This window comes from Anopheles ziemanni, chromosome 2, assembly GCF_943734765.1.
Source record: "Anopheles ziemanni chromosome 2, idAnoZiCoDA_A2_x.2, whole genome shotgun sequence".
Classification (NCBI taxonomy): Eukaryota; Metazoa; Arthropoda; class Insecta; order Diptera; family Culicidae; genus Anopheles; species Anopheles ziemanni.
In genome coordinates, this window is record NC_080705.1 from 81,515,729 (window position 1) to 81,535,978 (window position 20,250).

The following is a 20,250-nucleotide window of genomic DNA, read 5'->3' on the forward strand; positions in this document are numbered from 1 at the left end:
AATGTGTCCCATCGAAGGTCCATCACAGTCACCACAACGAGGACAGCGTTGGGTGTTTGTGGCACCTAACAATTGGCGAAATCAAACTGACCAGCGTTTGTGCATTTTACAAAAGGAGTTTGTTTCTCGTTTTTCGTTTAAATAAAATTTACATTCATCGTATCGTTATACTGGAGGATAGGCAACAAAAACAAGATAACTTAATAAATTAAATGGTTCAAGATAAATGTGCTCCCTTCATGTGCTCTTTTTCTTCTACAGGTTCTACACTTTAAATAAGGACTAAATTATCCACCAAAATTACGTGACACAGGGTCACAATGTTTTTTTTGCGAATTCCTCCCGCACTTACCGATGGAGAGCACACACACGAAAAGAAATAATTATTGCACTGGCCTTCACGCAACTCCCCGCTGCTAGAGGTCACCACCACAAACCGTCGATGGCGGCGAGGGCTTTATCGCGTCTAAATTTGTTCAACTGTTGATTTGATGACGTGCCGTCAAGGTTGGTATGAAAATTTATATTCAGAGAAAGGGGAACGTTCTCGTTGGCCCTCGCGATACCAGTAACCGACATTCGGAACACGAGGATAGAGGAAAAGTTAAGCGAAAGGGCACAGAAAGTCTAGGTTAATCGAGATGGCGAATCGTGCATAACATCAATAATTATGATAATAACATTTGAGTCTTGGAAAAATTTCCTTAAATTACAGCTTTCACAAAAAGATTGTTTCTTTCTATAAAAAAATTGCAAAGTTAAATGTACGGTTCAAAGTGTTAATAATATTTCGGACGCTATCGTACCCAAAACCCCAGTCGCTTAAGTTTATTTGCAGCGCGCGCAAAGTAAGTAGTTTAGATTTATTTCTTCGCCAAACCTTCCCAACGATCCGGAACGGATAAAAAGTATCTTTAATGCGGGGAGGAAAAGGAAAAGGAAAGATTTACCATTAGCGCACACCCGTCCGTCACCATCGCGTATATGAGATAATCGTTAAAAGCCTTACCTTTCCATTGCCACGATGAAGCGGTTTTTGTACATCTTGGGTGAAACCACGGTCGGCAGCTTCCCATGGCCACCCATAAGGCCCGACTGTTTGATCATGGATTCAAACTTCTTATCCAATGTGTACGTGCGTATGTAATCTGATGGTTGGAGGAAGCAAAAATAAGGGAAAGGATTAGATTCGTCGATGATTCTGTGCTGCATGTTGGTCACCCTACCAATGATGCCTATCACGAGATTTTTCTCCGAGTTTTCGAGACCAACCAGCAGCGAGTAGTCCATCACTTCGTTGCGCTCGAGAAAGCATGCGTCACGGGTGATCGCTTCCTTCAGGACCGTCTTGCTGTGCGACAATATGTATAACGGGTTCGTCCAGGACACTGCAGTAATAAACGAGTAGATTTGTTAAACCAACCTCCTTCAATAGGTATTTTTGAAGATTGTAAAACTAAAATCGCCTTACTTTGTATGAAGTTCTCGTCCATCAGCACACGCTCCGTTCCGGTTTGCCGGTTGGGATCCACCAGGCGATTCCGATCGGAACCCTTGAGATCATACTTTTCGCTGATCTCTTTGCCGCAAAACAGGTTCTCCATCACCAGCACAGAACTCTCAACGGATGTATTGCTGTGTACAGAAGTGGTTAAATAAAAGAGTCATGATTCAGTTATCCTTTACACATGATCCGCCTCCTACAGAAATGCTTACTCTTTGCGCTTGATGGTAATTTTAAAGACCCCAAAAATCTTCGCCAGCAAAGTAATATGCTTCTGCTTGATGCACCTCTGCAGGTACTCGAAATAATTCGGTGCAAAGTTTTCGAAGATGGTCAAATCCGTTCGTGACATTTCCTTCAGCACGAACCGATCGTCGACCGTTTTGCTGAACTTGGATCCACTCTTGCCCCCGCGTGCCTCCCATCGGACGCTTTTGCTGAGCGATCGGGCAAACATTTTGCGCACCATATCCATCATTTCCTGGGAAGTTTCGAGCGGATCCGCGTTGGTGACTCCAGCGGCATTCGGACCACTTGCATTGGTTCCGCTTGTGCTGCTGCCATTGCCAGCGACTAACGTGTTTCCGCCAACGGAAGACGGCGGGGCCATACTTGTGCCGCTGGCAGAGGACATGCGATGCGTTGAGCCGGGTGTTTGTGGGCGTTTTAGCACCTGACAACGGATCAGATCGAACTCTTTTGCGAAGTAAATTTTGCATACAAAATTACAATTCGAATCCTAAAAATAAAAGGGGAAAAAAACAAAATTCACTGCCAATCTTGTGTGAATTGAACAATTAAGGCCTTTCCGGGAAAATGTCCAATTGCTGAACGAGGAAATGAACGTGTCTTGTCTCAATCACATAGAAAAAAAATAATAACAAATGAAAAAGCTGAACAGACAACAAGGTAGGTGTAAGCGGATAAAAACGGATGCGATCTGAGTTCTTTAATTTTTTGCTTGGGATTTTGATAAGTCGCGTTGAGAAAGCTATCATTGGCTAGGAATAACCTTCAATATTTTTATAATAACATACCTGAAAATGAATCTCACTATGAGCAGCATTTTTATGCTTCTTATCTTGCTCACTTTTCGCGTGGGTCGTTCCGGTCGTTTCATCCCCATCTGTCGTCGAACTGTAACGAGTTAACCACTAAGCTGTTAAGGTCCAATACAGGCTGGAATGTTTCCTAATCACCTACCTAACCGATTGCGATTTGCGCTTCAAGCTTGGGCTGGCTTCCACGGCACCGATCGTCGAAACGCCACCACTACCGCCGCTGTTCATACTGTCCAGCATCTTGCGATACTCTTGCGACATCAAGCTGTAGGCGATGCATGATCCCACGTCCATTTCGTTGACAACGATCGGGAACAGACCCGCCTTTAAGCAGTGGTGCTCGTGGGGCGGCAGCGGGGAGCTGAGAATCTGCGAGTAGTCGTTCGTGTACAGCAGCTGACTGAGAAGCGTTTTAACCGTCTTTTTCTCACTCATACTATCACGTGTCGGTTGTTTTTCGTCACTACCGACGGCCGGTACCATCGCACGATCCTCCTGATCGAATGGTGGATCGTTACCGACCGCTGTAAGCTCTTGTTTCGGTGGTTCACTTTCGTTTTGGTCCGAATCTGGTTGGTTCTCCTGTACGGGAGGAGCTCCCTCTTGCTCCATTTGCTGTGTTTCAACACCACCCGACTGTGTTAGATCCAGCTCTTCGGTGGCGATCGTACCATTGTCCACCTGCAACCCTCCGGCGGTTCCATTTCCCCCATCACCCGGTGGTGCGCTCTTAGGCGCCTGTGCACCCTTCGCCTGATTGATGATTTCGTGCAGCTTCGGTTCCCATTCTTCGATCGCTTCCGCCAGCACGTGCTTTAAGGTCACGATCGCATCGTCCACCAGTTCCACTGAGATCACCTCCTCGGTGAGCAGCTTTTGTACCTTTTCGATACGCTGCTTGAACGCCACCTGGTCCTGGTTCGCTTTCTTTTTCAGCTTCGCGAACGTATCGGTATCGGCCGACAATTCCGCCAGCTTTTCTAGGATCTTCACGTACACATCGTAGCCCATGACGGCCAGATGCTTCATCTCCTCCGTACGCTGCTCGGTGATGCTGGTGCGTGCGTGCGCTACGTCGTTCGGGGTCGGGCCTAGCAGCGAGATGGAGATGGCCGGCAGCACTATCTCCCATACATCGATCGCCGTGTACCGAAAGCTCGCCACTATTCCCTTGTAGGAAAAGTTTTGCTCAAAGTCACGATGCAGCGAATGCCGACAAACCATAGCTCCGTCGCCCGCTCCACTAGGGCCGTCGATATCCTCCGTAACACCCTCGCAGCTTCGCTTCTTGTACGCGTGCCCGTGGAAGCGCAGCTCGAGAAACTTCGCGAACGAGTAGCACCACGTGTCATGCGACATCGGTACCGGTTTCGAGTATTCGTTGCAGATCGTACACTTGGAGGATATCAGTATCGTACCCGTGTCAACCTTGGTGAGATCTTCGGCCAGCTTCACCTGAATGCAGCCACCGGAGTGTACGTACCGACGCACATGGTCCATCATCGGCAGATTGCACGACTTGCAGATGTACGAGCTGCGGAAGCAGTAATGCTCAAGGAAAAGACCCAGCATGATGTCGTTCTGGCCATAGAATTGCATATCCAAGTACGACGGTTGAGCGCAGAAGGTCGAGGGTACGTTTTCGTTATAATTAAAGCTACAGAACAGTACCGGAAGCCGCTGATGGTTCTCAATGTCTAGCGCGTCACGGTACACGAACTCTTCCAGCGATCTTTGGGCAAGAGTCGTGAGACGACGTTTACGCGAGGATCCTTTCTTCACTGCAAAAAAAGAGAGAAAACATTCAGTGTGAGCTTACAAGTTTCGTCCCATAATTCATAAAGGGTGTTTGATGAATTTTCGCAATAAATTTAAATTTGAGTTGCTCATCTCAGTCACAATATGGAGATAAATATTCCATCGCTGAAGAAGTTATTCAGGACATCCTTAAACTTTGGTATCAAATCGATAAACTAGAAAAGGGTATTTTTAAACTTCATTGGCGATTTATAAGATTGGTAATAGGTTTGAAATGATTTATATTGATGCTAGTTTTCGAAGTTACAGGGCGGTAAAGTCAAAATGCTCCTATATCCTTTATGTTTCAATACCCAGGGCAAAATAAAATGAGAAATGGGAGAAATAATGTTTTTAAATTGACTGCAAAAAATCATCACCCATCCTGTTGATACTCACTCATGGACACCTTCGGATATCTTCCTCCACAGGCGCGAAAACTTGCTAGTATCGTCTGCATTTCCTTACTGTCGATCGACGCGGTGATCTTGTGCGTCACAAATGGATGCACCGGAAGCAGTTGTTTTTCATCTTCTTCATTTTCCGCCCCACTTGGCCCAACATTTCCATCACCGGACAAAGTTGCTCCATATCGATCCGAGCCGGCTCCGGAACCCCCCCCTGCATCGCTCCACTGCTTCGAGAAGTACAGCTCGTCGGGAAAGTAGCACCGCAGGGCACACTTCCGGCCACTATCCGTTTCCAGGTAAGGCAATGGAAACCCTACAAACGGGCTGATCGATAGGATCGTGGAGCTTAGTGCGGAACGGAATCGATTATCGCTCGGCATTTCTACGGCCAGCTCGATGGAGTTATCATCTTCGTCGACACGTCCGTCACTTTCTCCGGCTCGCAGCGGGTCAGTCCATTCGCCGACATCCTCCCGGTTCGTTGTGTTCCCAGGTGTTGTACGAATCACTTTCGTCGTCGTGGTGTCAATCGAAACCGGTTTCGAGTTCGTCGACGCCGGCTGACGTTCTTCGTAACCTTTGATTTCGCCTCCACTAATCGCAGTGAGCGCTGAGGATGGTAACGGCGGTGGTTCCAAGGGAGTGGATTCTTTCGAGTCAAAAATACTGGCACGAGGAGTGGGCGGCATGGCGTACACGTCGCACAGGTAGGACAGCTCGAAACGCCAGTTGTGTCGGGCAAGCAGCAGTAGCGAGGCGATCTTTTTGATTTTGGAGAGTTCACTGCGCTTGGCTCCGCGCAGAAGAACGCAACAGCCACGTGGACTGTGCTGTTTCTCGAGGCACATCAGGGTTTTCGATGATCCTGCAATTAAGAAAGCAACCAAATAAATTAATCTCTATATCTATAAAAATGGATGTTTGTATGTTCGTGATGCTAAAACTCAAAATCGGCTGGACCAATCTTGATGACGTCTTCGTATGATTTGTACCTTTTTGCCCAAGGAAGGTTTAGGAAAAAAGAGAATTTGAAAATTCCTAAGGAAAAGCCGGAAAATGGGAAAATTCGGTAAAAACGGCTTTTTTCCATATCAAAAGTAAAAAAAACCTTCCATTTTTAACGAAAATACAAAATGGCTGAACTTATTCCAACGGAATCTTTTGCCGATTTCTTCCTTTTGGTCATTTTAAGGTTTTAGAAAAATGAAAAGTTTGAAAATTTTAAAGAACAAGCAAAAACATCAGAAAACTCAAAAAAAGGCTTTTTTTCATAAAGTAGTATTCAAATTTATAATTTTGAAATACGAATCTTATCTTACATACATTACCTACATCTTGAGCGAGATGAGATCAGCAAGTATCAAATGGGACGATACGTTAACTGTCAATGAAGCGCTATGGAGAATATTTTCTTTTGCAATTCATGAGCGATTACCTATTGTTGTGCATCTCGCAGTTCATTTGGAGAATGGTCAAAGAGTGTATTTCAACCTAGAAAATGCAGTACAACGAGCCGAAACACAACCAGCAACAACTTTGACGAGTTTTGTTTTACCTGCGCCAGCGATCCTTTTGCAAGAACATTGGTTTATTCGGAAATGCCTCGATATTACTCATGGAATGCATCGTCAAAGAAATGGTTACGTAGAAAGCGAGGCTAACCAGTAGACGGTAATCCAGTTGTGTTTTCAACTAATGCATTAGGACGAATATACACAATCCACCCAAAAAACGATGATTGCTTCTATCTTCGGTTGTTGTTGGTCCAACATCGTTTGAGTCATTGCGTACCGTGAATCGTATCGTATGTTCAACTTTTCGAGAAGCATGCCAGCAGTTAGAATTATTGGAACATGATAATCAGTGGAATCAAACAATGGACGACGCCATGCTGCTGCAGCTGCTTCACATGCCACTGAAGTTCGTACACTTTTCGCGAAGATCATTTCGACATGTCAGCCTTCAAATCCGCGCCAACTATGGAAAACGTACAAAAATGACATCGCCGAAGACATTTTACATCGCATTCGAGTAACAACAGGAGATTTCGAGTTACAAATGAACGATAAGATCTACAATGAAGAATTGGCGTTGATTGAAGATTAGTGTTTAATAAGTGGCAAATTATTGACAGAAATTCATATGCCAGCGCCAAATCGCCAAATCCAAGACGTATTGAATCGTGAGTGCGCATACGACATAAAGGCGTTGGAACAACAAGTTCTAAGAAATGTCCCATTTTGGAACAAGCAGCAAAAGAGTGCGTATGATCCATTGGTGAAGGTTATCGATGATGGAAACGGTGGACTATACTTCCTGGATGCGCCCGGCGGAACTGGGAAAACGTTCTTAATATCCTTGATTCTGGCGGCAACACGATCTCAAAATCGTATTGCGTTGGCTATCGCATCCATGGGAATTGCTGAAACGCTACTGGAAGGTGGAAGAACGGCACACTCCGCACTAAAATTACCGTTAAACAAGCAACTCAGTGAAACTCCTGTTTGCAACATTTCATAGCAATCAGCTATGGCCCAAGTATTGAAAAATTGTAAACTAATTGTGTGGGATGAGTGCACAATGGCTCACAAACGGCCCCTCAAAGCACTTGACAGCATAACATTCCAAGATCTTCGGAACAATAACGGTCGTTTTGGTGGCGCAACGGCAGATCGAACGGCAGGCGATTTTATACAAACAGTTCCCGTTATTTCAAAATCAACACCGGCAGATGAAGTAAATGCATGTCTCAAATCATCGTATTTGTGGCAATACGTAAAAACTATATGATTGACTATGAATATGCGAGTGCACTTGCAACAGGATAGAAGCGCAAGAGTTTTCTCCAAAGAGCTTCTAAGAATTGGAAACGGACAGATTCCGGTTAATATATCCAGTGGATTAATATCAATTCCGACTACCATTTGCCAATTCACTTCAGCTAAAGAGGATCTCATAACTAATGTGTATCCAAATATCACCCAAAATTATGCTAACGATTGGATGAGTTCACGTGCAATATTAGCTGCGGAAAAATATAGATGTCAATGACCTCAACTAAATTCCGGGAGATTTGCGATCATACCTTTAAACCAAATTCCGGGAGATTTGTGATCATACAAATCAATGGATCGTGTTGAAAATGAAGACGAAGCCGTGAATTATCCAGTGGAATTTCTGAATTCTTAGGATTTGCCTGGTATGCCGCAGCATCATTTGTAATTATTATGCTTCGAAACCTTCATTCGCCGAAACTTTGTAAAGGAACACGATTGATTGTGACGCAACTTATGAACAATATCATAGAGGCAAGAATTTTAAAAGGGGCTTATAAGGGGACCGAATGTTTAGTTCCTAGAATTCCCTTGAAATCGAACGATATGCTATTTCAGTTCAAGCGAATTCAATTTCCAGTTAATCTTGCATTTGCGATGACAATCAACAAGTCACAAGGGCAGTCGCTGGAAGTGTGTGGCTTAAATCTAGAAATGCTTTGGTTTTCTCATGGCCAGCTAATGTTGCATGTTCACGCGTTGGAAAACTGGCATCATTGTACATTTACGCACCCGAACAAAAGACTAAAAATGCATTCTATCAAGGTGCGTTACAATAAAAGGAATAATAAAATCACAATAAAATGATTTCCAATATAATGAATTCAAATTTCTTCTCTATACAGTTTTTTAAAACAAAAATTAACATATCTCACAGGTAGTAAGTTTCAAATTTTAGAATATTAGAAACTGCATAATTATTTGACGGGACGAAGTTCGTCGGGTCAGCTTGTTCTACGATAAAAACCATAGTAATCTTCTTACCTTGATCATCGTAAAACGTTTGAATACGGAAACGATCGCAAACTCCCAGCTTCGGGTGTCCCACGTTTGAGTCAATGCAGCTGATGATATCACAATCCAAAAATCGAGCGATCCGCTCCAGTACGCACAGCTTCACGTCCAGCACCAGCGTGATGCCATTGTTGCGCAACATATCCTGCGCAATGCCGGCCACATTCTTGTGCACCAGCACAATGTTCGGCCCGAGGCTGATGATCTTCGACACCTTGTTGCGCAGATAGTCGCGCTCCTGCAACATCAGCGTATCGAAGCTGACAAATTTCCCCTCCACACGCTGGTACGCGATGGCGCACTGGAGCAACAGTATCCTAGGTTTGTCCACCTTCTGGGGCATCTCTTTGTGGGCCACGTTCTTGGAGAAAACAACCCCACCTAGTATCTGCGACTCGCACCGTTCGCCACCGGGCACCTTCTTGAAGTACACATAGTTCCGGATGTCCATCGCGTCCGTGCCGTAGGCTGCGTCGAGGCGCAGCGTGTTTGCCACCCGGGCCACTATCGGAATGAGCGTTTTGGACCACGACGGATCGAGGTTTTGTGCACGCAGCAACTGATTCACGAGCATCTCCTCGTGCTCACAGAATACCTGGAGCAGTGCTTTGGCTCCGGTCGATATGAGGTACGAGCTGTCCATTACCGAGTCCTTCAGATTGATGCTACTCAGTGTGGTACTGCCACCACCGTTCCCGCCGACCCCATCCTCACTGTCGAGTGACGATTGATCATCGTTTCCGGAGCGCATCAAAACGGAACTAGATTTGAAATTCAACTCCAAATGATAGGCCCCACCAGTGCCAGATGAACCGGGCGCACCGACCGGACGATCCTGCAGCACGGCCAACTTGTACACGGTGTCTTCGCTAAACTCGATCGTCATTGCAACGGGATCTTCTTCATCTTCTGCTGATCCTCCGCTGCTACCTCGATGCATCTCTCGGCTTTGCTCCTGTTGATGACCCTGTTGAGTATTTTCTACCTCCTCCACAGCACCACTATCACCCCGTAGCTCGCTGATGGCGATCAGAAAGCCGGCATCGATCATCGCGTTCAGTATTGCAACCGCCTGCATGTTGTTCGATGATTTTTGCTTGCTGAACAAAAAGTCGATCAACTCGTGGCCACGATTGTACAGCGGCAGCGAACGACACATCTCATCGTACAATGTTTTCAGCGAGTTGGACTGCTGCAGGATGGATTTCCGGTCGGCGGATGAAATACCTGACCCGGCGCTAGCGGCAAAGCGTTCCTCCTGATAGCCGACGGATATTTTGCGCCGACTTCTCCCGGCTCCCGACGGTACGTTAGCGTCTCCGCCATTGCCCGGTGGCTGCAGGGTGGACAGTTTCTGTGCCAGATCATCCTGTAACGCCTTGAGGTCGGGTTTAAGGTCGGCCGCTATGCTCGACGTCTTGAGGTACGTTAGTACGACCTTGGAACAATAGTTGCACACCCGCAGGTCGTCCGAGCAATTGATGATCTTTCCCGTCACCACCTGGTTGCAGCACTTGGTGCAGAAGATCTGACCACACAGGCGACAGTGGTGTTTACGACGAAAGGTAGAAAACTTTACCGAACAATCGTAGCACTCGATGGAGGTTGAATCGGGCATCCAGAACTTCGGAAGATCGGTGTGCTTGTAGCTTCGGGTGGTCTGTAGCACGTAAAAAGATAAACGAAAAATAAATACCTGTTTATGAAAAATCAAATTTAAAACTTACGGTTGATTTCTGCGATATTAAGCTACTTAGGCGCCGCAGCACGCTGGTAGTGTTCCGTTCTGCTGGAGACGGTTCCTTCGAAGACGCTGAAGGCCCAGCATTGCTATTTATCGGGCTTTTCGTAACTGTTATGGCTGGTCCACGGTTTGCCGATGGTGATGGTTGGTTCGAGACAGTTGCCGTTGGACGAGCGGTAGCATTTGCAACTAAATTTTCACCTTGCACACGTTCCTCGTGCAAAACCGACGTGTGGATCGGTGACTCATTTGTTGGCCGGGTGTTGGTAAGCTTGTTGACGAGTTTGGAAAATATAGTTTCCTGCTCTTCTTCGAACGTGCGGGCAAATTCCGTCAGTATCGTTGGGGAATGTAGGTGGCGATTCATAATGTTAGTGGTAATGTTAAACTATTCTTTGCTATCTGTATACTGTTGTTCGATTAGTCACTTGAGTTAAAACAAAAACAATCTTCGTAGACAGGGAGGGGGGCCCTCACTGCCTCCACTACACTCCCGGAAAGTTGACTTGCTCAGTCACGGACAAATCCGGAGCCAACGATGAAAGCGCCAGATCAGTCCATTTTTGCTCCTGCTCTTTCAGCGTCAAATGGGAGTCACCATTATCTGCCTCCGGATCAGGGAGCTTATCGGAAGGCACTAAAATGTGGTCGTACGGCAGCTCGTCGGCGATCCACTCGTTGTCCACTAAATCGATCAGACGACCATCGGATGGTGGCTGGAATGATGACAAAGGCATTAGTAGCCATCGATCAAACGCCAAGAATTTTCCTCTCCATTACCTCACTATCCATTAGAATAATATCAAATAGACATTCACAAGCAATAAATTACTCAATGTAGCCGCAACAAGTTTTCAGCGGCCAAATAAAACACCAAGAACGCCCCGAAATTCCACTGATAATGAATCTGCACTGATTTCCTTTTGCCTTTCGTTTTGTGCTTGATGTCTTTTTTGCTTTCTATCCGTCAAGTAGCTTCTACCAAGGTTTCTACGGTGCCTAAACAAACATTTAAAATAACCGGTATTTTAACATGCTTTAGGAATTTTGTTGTTTGTATATGATACATAAAAATGTTAATATATCAATTTATACTCGTTTTGTGTATATAAAATTTTAAATTTGTAGTATCAAATGTAATCTAGGACTACATTATCTGACCCTGCTTTGTTGTACATATCTTAGTAATGTTTTGTTTTGAACATGTTTGTTTACGTTTTCTTACCGGGAAACAACATGATCCTCACGCAGTGCAAAGTTTTCTGGAAAGTAGTGAAATTAGTTAAAAATGGAACTCTTTTTAGGAGGTTTGTGAAATTAAACAACATGTTGGTACCTTAACCACATTGTATCATTTATGTGAAACGGAAATTGTACTTGTAGCAGGCATTTATCTACAAATTCTCCAATTGTGCTGGGCATTGAAACGAGCTGTGATGATACCGGAGCCGCCTTGCTAACAGGAGATGGGAAAGTTCTCGGAGAGTACATCCATTCCCAACAAAATAGTCATCTAAGGTGAATAAAGTAATAGATTGCACATTGAAATGTTTTAGAACAACTATCTTTTTCGCAGATTTGGAGGGATAATTCCCCCCGTGGCTCAGGACATTCATCGAGCGAATATAGAAAATGTTGTGCAAAAAACATTTGAACTTGCCAAATTAACACCAAAAGACATAGATGCAGTGGCTGTTACTAATCGACCAGGTATGTAGTCTAGTATCGAATGAGACAACTTATTCACAATAAATCACCTTTACAGGGCTTCCACTGAGTCTAATTGTAGGCATGCGGTATGCCAAACATATCGCCAGAACCTATAACAAACCTCTAATCCCAATTCATCATATGCAAGCCCATGCATTAATGGCCAGGATGACCGCCACTATCCCGTTTCCTTTCCTCTGTCTCCTCGTAAGTGGTGGCCACTCTTTGCTGGTATTCGTAGAGGGAACAGCACGTTTCCGACTGCTCGGTGAAACACTCGATGATGCACCCGGTGAAGCTTTGGATAAGATTGCTCGTCGTTTAAAATTGCGAAATATCGCAGAATACGCACAAATGTCGGGTGGACAAGCCATTGAAGTCGCTGCCCGAACTGCCTCCAGCGATACTGCTGCGTACGATTTTCCACTACCTCTAGCCAAGTACCGCGACTGTCAGTTTAGTTTCGCTGGTCTTAAAAATACTGCAACAAGACACATCCTTGAACAGGAATCAAAACATAGTAAGTAAACGGTAGCAATTTTAACATAAGACGTTTATGTGATTGCAAAAGTTTCATTTTTAGATCTTGCGCCTGATGCATTGTTGCCGGATTATGAATCGTTCTGTGCCTGTTTCTTAAAAGGAGTAACACGACACATGCTCCACCGAACACAGCGCGCTATAGAGTACTGCGAACGTTTTAAACTATATAACAGTGAATCACAATCGCGAAGTCTCGTGATATCCGGAGGAGTTGCCTGTAACGACGTTATCTTCGGTGCACTCAGTTCGATGGCGAGCCATTTCGGATATAGCGCCTATCGTCCACCAAAGAATCTTTGCACGGATAATGGTACTATGATCGCGTGGAATGGTGTAGAAAAACTCTTGGCAAACGATACGGTGGACATGACAAGAGATTACGGAACCGTCGACATTAGCGGCAAGTGTCCGATAGGTGAGAGTCTGATAGATGATGTTAAAGCAGCCAACATTGCTTGTAAGTGGGCAAAGGTAGACATACTCCCTAACAATAATGTTACTCGACAATAGAGTAATTATAACCTGCTTCAACGATTGATCAATCAATTATATTGATTCTTTCATGTTTATCATACAACACATAATTGTATGTTTCCGAAAATCCGTTATTGGTTGAATCTATCTTCACTCAGGTGAGTTCAATTTGTTCATAATAATTTCCTGTGAATTAAACTGCTATCTATAATAGAAAACTAACTAATATAACAATTTCGAAAGTATATAACTTATTTAAACTTATTCTATTTCGTCGGGCCAAGATCGTTTAGCGATCGAAGCGCCAATTAACTAACCAAAAGCTAATTAATTAATCTCCTTGCTTTAGAAATTCTCATGGATTACATAAATTGCATGGATCACATTGCTGGAGGGCACCATGCACGCAATTCATTGAACCATTAATTTAGCCTATTTCACTGGTAGTAAAAAAATCCAAATGCATTTGATATATGAAGGGTTAATCATGTTTCTGAACAAATCATAGGCGATGAATTTGTGGAAACCAAGGTGTTTGTTTCCCTAGTAGGTAAATCCCTTCTGGTAGGGCCCGTAAAGGCATTTTCAAACTGTGAGGATAGATGACAAACATTTCATGCACATGATCAGGTATGATTTGATGCTTTCGGTAGCTTTGAGCTTGATATTCATAATTTTGAAAACAGGCAAACCGGCCCGTTGTAGATCTGTCTCGTTTGAGCGATTCAATTGAAGATCGTTCTTATGAAAATCTTTTAACTAACGGTTCAAAAAGAATTTTTAAAACTTTGCACAATCGGACCAGCTGATCGAATCGAAAAATTGTAAACAAATATCGATAGTAGCCCTTCGTAGATGGGAGAGCGTAAAAGCTGCCCGTAGAAGGGCCCAACCTTCCCTGAACGGCCCTTGGTGGGAATTCAAAATGGTTGCCGTGGGAACCCACCGACCAGGGTTGCCAGCAACCCGCGATCGGACTCGTAAAGTTCGGTGCGATCGATTCCCACCAACCAGTATCGCCACGATCAAACAGGTGAACAGACGGATCCTGGAGCAGCGCGCCAGGTAGCGAGCGAGCACAGAGACCGTCACCGTCGCTCGACGTCGTCATCTTCCCGGACCCAACCCCGCGCCGTGCGTGTATGTGTAGCTGTGGTGAAGAAAAAGTTTCTCAACGAACAAACCAAAACCCTACCCTGCACGAAATCGGTGTGCGGTTCTAGTGGCAAACGCGAAATTCCGCGAGGCCCGTGTGTTTGACTTCGCCGTGGTGTGCTGGGCACACAGAAGACAAGGGGCATTCATTCGCCGAGGTGATCGCCGTGATCACCAGCGCAGTGTTCGGTTGAAAATTATGATCACTAGTGGTATCTGTGCTTGTGACGGGGTCGGCTCACCTATGCGCACCGTGGTGCTGTGAGGAAAGCACAAAAAAAATATATAAGAAAAAATCCAGCGTTCGCGTTCCGGCGAGTTCGTGGAGCGCGGCGCTTGCGGTCAAACTAAATGTGCTACGTATGCAGTTTCTTGAGCGTTTGGTGTGTTATCCGGTGCGTTCGCTGAGACGAACGGAAAGGCATACGGCAAGCAGCCCTGGTCCAGTGTCTGTGTTTGTGTATGTATTTTTTTTTTGTGGAGCCATTACGGAAACAGAATAATTTTGGAAACACAATAGTGATAATACCGCTACCCGTAAAGTTGTGAAAACAAGTTACGATAATACTCTTCGAGACAAGCAGGCGGATCCCGACATCCGCTTTGACATGCCGTACATGTGAGTTCATTTATTTTTAGTTGTTTCAAAAAAGGTTCAAGTTTACATTTTCATTTGTGATCCAATGCAAATTCCTATTTCTTTTCAACTGGGAAATTTTTTGAGTTTTTTTAAGTTCTTAACCAACTTTCCCGAAGCTCGATTTCGAAAGACTTCATCAAGACGTCAAGCGACGAACCTTTCGGTGACTTGTGCGATGACCTAATAGTATTTTGCTTCTCTGACTTGAAGGGACCAAAATAGAAAAAAAAGTAACAAATCTAGGAGTGTACTAAAATATTCTGTCCCACTGAAGCCCTTCGGGTGGTGGGAGCCAAAACAAGTGACGTGACAAATTCTTGTATAATCTCCCACCTCCCAGCACCTATACCATCGTACGCACGTATCCATCCTCTTAACGGGTGCTGAAACGGTATGCATGGAGCTGGCTGGCATGTTGTGTGTATCTCACCACCAGATGAGCCTACCGAAGTTAGTTTTCCTTTTTGACCTGCCCTCTCTTTCGCACGCGGCCGATCCCTTCGCGTCTGATTTCTTGATCTTCAAGATTTCTCCCGCTAGCCTTCCCTCTTGCTCGCTCGCTCGCTCGCTCTCTCTCTTTCGTTTTCTTTATCACATCTCGTTGATTCACCATTGTCTCGCTCTTGTGCCCGTTTTCGATCATCGCGGTGTGATCTTCGACTATCGCGTCTTTCTCTCTAGCTTCTTGACATGTATCCGACATCCGTGCACACATATTATTGAAAGACACGATCGCGGTTCACGAGAAAAGAAGGATGAAGAAAAAAAAACACACTACGTAAGCGGCACTCCCAGTAGTGTTGGCTATGCTGTTTTTTTTCTCTCCCACTTCTTCGGTTGGTCCCTTCCAACGACGCTGTATCGAACCAACCACGTTACGAATATAAACACACAAACAGAATGGAATTCCATTGAAGAAATTGTTTCGTGTCTTGTGCCACTTTTGCGCCAACCCACCACCACTTGGGTGATGATGTGTGGCTGCCGATGGAATGTGGCCGGATCGGTCGATTGGCCGGTGGAGAAAACTGGGAGGCGACGGGTTTGATAGCGCGCGCGGACCCGGTCATGATGATAGTAACAGCGCGTATATTTGAGTAATATCCTCCCTTCGCGTTGCTCTGAACAGGTTTATCATGCGAGACGACATTAGAGCAGGGGTAGCTACTGACCACCCATTACGGATGGCCAAACGGGGGTTGAGGAGATCGAAGATCGGTTGCGCGAGTCCTACTAGCTACCTACCACAGCTGCGGCTGCACGGAACTACGAAAAACCCCGGTCCAAAATCAAAAGACTTGCGCGCGGTGCGCGGTGTATCAGGCGACGAACCTTCTCGCCGTTTCGGTGCAGGTGCGGCCAAAAGCACCTTCCCTTCTCCGGCACGCAAATCCAGCTCTCCAACACACGAAGGCTGTGGAGCGGTGGGCAGAGGGAAGGAGCACACCCGGCACTGGTTGGCACAGTTTTTGCCGTTTGGCAATCGTGGCGAGCAATAAATTAAAATGTCATAAACACCGTTTGTGCGCTTTAAATGGAAACGGAACGGCGCTTGATGATGCATTGCATTCTGTGGCGTTGCTTTGCCAACTTCCAAATCAGTTCGTTCCAGATTGAGCAGTTTGTGCAAAGCATAGCACGGTAAAGTTAGAAAGGGATTGTCATTCGCTCAAAGCACCGCAAATAATCGTTGAAAATATATTCAACCATTCACGTCTATTTATTAACCATATGAGAAGCTACTGTACACTGTTTCGGGTTAATTTACATTGTCCGGTGTATGCAAATCAATTTTCCTCACATGATTAAAACGCAAACCGATTAGCATATCTGTTTGTAGAAAATAATTTGCTTTCCGATCCTCGGTGCAAATACTCGGACTTGGGAGTCGGTAGAAAGCTGTAGCGCCCCGTCAAAACCCTCTTGTCAATCACCACTATGATAATTGTTTCCGTAAACGAATGAATGATTTTTCTTTTCTTCCCCTCCCGTCAACCTTTTTGCACCTTGCGGAGGGCTCCGGTGAAATCATAAGCCATTTTTGGGGAGGTAGAGAGGCGGTTGATTTTTTTTCCTGTCTTCGCCCAAATTGATTCCCAGGCGCGCACGATCGATATGCAAACACCGCGGAGCGCGATGATGGTGGCGTGGCAAAAGGTACGGCGTATGCATAAATACGCGGTTGACCTAGACCGTGGCGAAAGTCCCTGACTGTCACCGCGCGATGAGGACGGTCCTTGCATACGTTTTAATCGGCGGCAAAAACATGGGAAGGCACAGGCGGCGGGGTGTATCATACGCCGGGTTGACACCAAAATGAACCGTACCTCCTAACCTGTTGTGGGAAACGTGGAAAACGAGAGAGTGACTAAAAAAAAAGAAACAACATCTATCAACACGAAGGGAAAAAATAAAACAACCTGCGCAAAGGGGTAAAACACTGGGAAATGAACACATTTTTTTTCTCGCAACACATCAGCATATCAACAGGCCGCATGAAACGAACAAATAAACGCGGCTCGCATCTCGCCGGCCAACGAAAGACACAATGCGGGAAGCGACGAACCCTCCCTTGGGGTTTGTACTGGCTCATTTCCCGGCGCAGCGTTTCTTCACGTGCCTCTTGGCCCGATTGTGGCCGTGTGTACGTGTGTACGACTGTTTCGCTGCCACGACGGTAAGTATTTAGAAATCCACCGGGCCCAAAATTTGGACAAACCTGTCCTTCTTCCCGGACCGTGGCAACGGCCCAATATCGATGGCATGCGCAAGCATCTCTATGCAAATGAAAACAAACGTGACCGTGTGGACGACACTTTCTCTTTATGTGTGACACGCCTGACTAGGCCTGAAACCCGGACCTCGGAACCTCGGAGGATTCCATTCCGTCCGACTGGAGATTCCGGTATTCCGGCCCAGCCCTGAACAAAAGAGATGGAAAGAGAGGGAGAGGGGGGATGAAACCAACTGATCGACTGAATTTCATCAGTGCTCGTCACGGCCAAGGTTTTAATTGGAACGGCCAAATGGAATGTGTTATGCGTTTTTTTTGGGGTTTTTTTTTTAATTTTTGAATGTTATACTTATTTCTCTTTTCGGTTCGTTTCGTTTCATTCGAGGCGGTACCGTTTATACTTTTCCGTCCGGCGGCATAGAGCTGCGTCCTTGAACTCGCGCGGGCTCGTCTATTGTTCCGCGCACGGAAGACCGGCGCCTATCCGGTGGAAATCAGAAAAATCGCGTTTGGTACACCGCAATGGCCCGCTCTATTTTCCATCCATTACACGGCGGGACGCATCGGATAAGCGCCGATATGGCACACATATGCGTATCGGCCACTTTTGTCACTCTCGAAACCCGTCACAATGTCCAGCTTCTGCAGCCGCATTGGAACGTTTCCACATGGTAGCGTCGAGTGATTTGAAGGTGCACTAAATTTTATGGTACAGTGTAAAACATGTGGACACTGTGTTCCTTTTTATTGCCAGAGGGACTTCTCAAGGTTTTCAATGCAGTGTGTGGTAATAGTGACGACTGGCGGAAGATATGGATGTTATCGAATCACCGACATAAACAACTCGTTGTTAAAAGGTTTAGGAAAAATGTCCTACCTAAAGCATTGATTTTGAGCTTTTAAGTCAATCGGTTCAAGTCTATTTGTATTGCATGTGGTGTAACTTTTGCTACCCGTCCAGGCCCTAGATGTAGTAGACCTTCACGGTTGTCTATCATTTCACGAAACAGAATAAAAGGAGGAGAATTAAAAATTATTATTGAGTCATATGTACGTCACTATAGTATCGAAAAGCTACACAAACTGAGTTTTAACTATTTGGATGTTAGAATGAAATATGAATGGATCATTGACCAGACATAGTTTATATTAATCTTTTGTGATTATTAAATACTGTACATTACCAATTGTCAACTATAAAATTCCTTTTTTGAATTTAAGAAATCTCTTCTTAAAAGAGAAAATATAGCAATTTATCCAACTTTAAGTGAAATTACAACTCTATGTCTTTTTTTAAATTATTTGTAACTTAAACAATAGATCGATTTCGAAACCTAAAAATACAGAGGAAAGCACATCGAGAAATGGTGCAGTATATTCCCTCTGAAATAACAAACCCTGACAAAACATCAACTAAATTGTACCATTTGTTGGCAATCATACATTTGAAATGTTATGTTAGTTGTTATGTTTCAATATGAATGTTAGTTATAATATGTACGCGACACATTATTCGCTTTTTAAGAGCTAACACGTTCTTCAAAGTGGAATAAATTATATTGAAATGAGAAAAATGTTGTGCACTTTGCCCTTTGTGTAAAATCACGTTCAAAACAAAAGTGTCTCATTTATGTGTATTACGGTAAATCTCAAACGAAAATGAAAATTAAATTCACTTAGAAACACGAACATAAAACAATCGGACTACAGACTGGCAGGGCACGAAACGAACCCATCGGAAAACTAACCAACCCCTCTTTTACAAAACGGCATCCATTGAAAGAAATGGTCTACAATTCATATTTTAATGTTTTATTAAACAACACGAGCCGCAGAAGTTATCCAATTATGGCTCAATCGTATTTGTTTCGCTGGCAGCAACGCACCCCTTCACACGCAGCCAGCTGCCCTCGGCCGTAATTGCGTGGAGTGTGGCTTTTCTGCTTCTGCCCCTTTCCTTTCTTCCCTTCAGCTGCATCCAGCGTCTGGAAACGCGCTGTGCACAGTTAGGTAATTTTCTAGCTCTAATAAAATATAGCTATTGACATTGGCCGCATCTTTCTTCGGGGTTTCCTTTTTATTGTTTAAGACGTTTAATTCAATTAGCGATAATAATGTTGCAAATTGTTTCAACGAAAGTAGCGACCCTCGATCGGTTTTGGGTGCGTAATTGCGAGCGATTTTCTTCCGGCTTTCCACGCTGGACCGGGGCGAGAGCCCTGTGTGGGCTGCTGCCGCTGCGGCACTGAAATCCCAGGCCCTCCTTTTCGCAGGAAGCAACCCGAAAGAAAGAAAAAACACCAGCAAATCAAAACACAGTAACGAAATGCTGATTGTTTTTCCGTTCCTAAAACGAACAGATCTAGATTATCGAGTTTCACTCACTTGCTGGGCTTGTTGCCCGCAAATGGCGGAAAGATAACTGAGCCACCAACATTCGAAAACCGGCGAGCGAGATAGTTTCACCAAACAAAATCGACGATCGATTCACACTTCTCCCCGGTGGATTGGCCTCATTAGCGCTTTTGCTGCTACGGTGCTGCTGGCTGGGTTGCCTGGGTTTGCCAGATTTGTGTATGATCGTTGGCTCGATCGAACGGCGCGCAGGGCGTCTAGACTCGCCCCATCTC

General features: G+C 45.0%; 3 protein-coding genes across 3 annotated transcripts; 1 reads left to right on the forward strand and 2 right to left on the reverse strand.

The window, feature by feature from the left end:
* Positions 1 to 806: 806 nt before the first annotated feature.
* LOC131281972 (putative 1-phosphatidylinositol 3-phosphate 5-kinase) lies at positions 807 to 10,731 on the reverse strand. The gene is made up of 10 exons (XM_058311352.1): positions 10,348 to 10,731; positions 8,591 to 10,280; positions 4,762 to 5,637; positions 2,708 to 4,346; positions 2,542 to 2,641; positions 1,717 to 2,243; positions 1,472 to 1,635; positions 1,227 to 1,388; positions 1,010 to 1,148; positions 807 to 912 (listed from the first exon to the last, which is right to left on the reverse strand). The coding sequence occupies exons 1-10, from the start codon at positions 10,729 to 10,731 to the stop codon at positions 864 to 866; spliced, it is 5,730 nt and encodes a 1,909-aa protein (XP_058167335.1). The 3' UTR covers positions 807 to 863.
* Positions 10,732 to 10,849: 118 nt separating this feature from the next.
* Positions 10,850 to 11,281, reverse strand: LOC131281994 (anaphase-promoting complex subunit 13). Its single transcript, XM_058311375.1, has 2 exons — positions 11,145 to 11,281; positions 10,850 to 11,080 (listed from the first exon to the last, which is right to left on the reverse strand). The coding sequence occupies exons 1-2, from the start codon at positions 11,154 to 11,156 to the stop codon at positions 10,850 to 10,852; spliced, it is 243 nt and encodes an 80-aa protein (XP_058167358.1). The 5' UTR covers positions 11,157 to 11,281.
* Positions 11,282 to 11,600: 319 nt separating this feature from the next.
* Positions 11,601 to 13,127, forward strand: LOC131294527 (probable tRNA N6-adenosine threonylcarbamoyltransferase, mitochondrial). Its single transcript, XM_058322574.1, has 5 exons — positions 11,601 to 11,671; positions 11,748 to 11,882; positions 11,941 to 12,074; positions 12,130 to 12,594; positions 12,658 to 13,127. Exons 1-5 carry the CDS (start codon positions 11,601 to 11,603, stop codon positions 13,125 to 13,127), a joined length of 1,275 nt encoding a protein of 424 aa, XP_058178557.1.
* Positions 13,128 to 20,250: the final 7,123 nt, after the last annotated feature.

Excerpts from the sequence above, each read along its gene's own strand:
- LOC131294527 (XM_058322574.1), top strand. The coding sequence starts at position 11,601 with ATGATCCTCACGCAGTGCAAAGTTTTCTGGAAAGTAGTGAAATTAGTT. Across the intron at positions 11,672-11,747 it reads AATGGAACTCTTTTTAGGAG|CAGGCATTTATCTACAAATT; the intron begins GTTTGTGAAATT and ends TTGTACTTGTAG. Across the intron at positions 12,595-12,657 it reads TGAACAGGAATCAAAACATA|ATCTTGCGCCTGATGCATTG; the intron begins GTAAGTAAACGG and ends TTTCATTTTTAG.
- LOC131281972 (XM_058311352.1), bottom strand. The coding sequence starts at position 10,731 with ATGAATCGCCACCTACATTCCCCAACGATACTGACGGAATTTGCCCGC. Across the intron at positions 5,638-8,590 it reads AACGTTTTACGATGATCAAG|GATCATCGAAAACCCTGATG; the intron begins GTAAGAAGATTA and ends TCTTAATTGCAG. Across the intron at positions 1,636-1,716 it reads ATTACCATCAAGCGCAAAGA|CAATACATCCGTTGAGAGTT; the intron begins GTAAGCATTTCT and ends TTCTGTACACAG.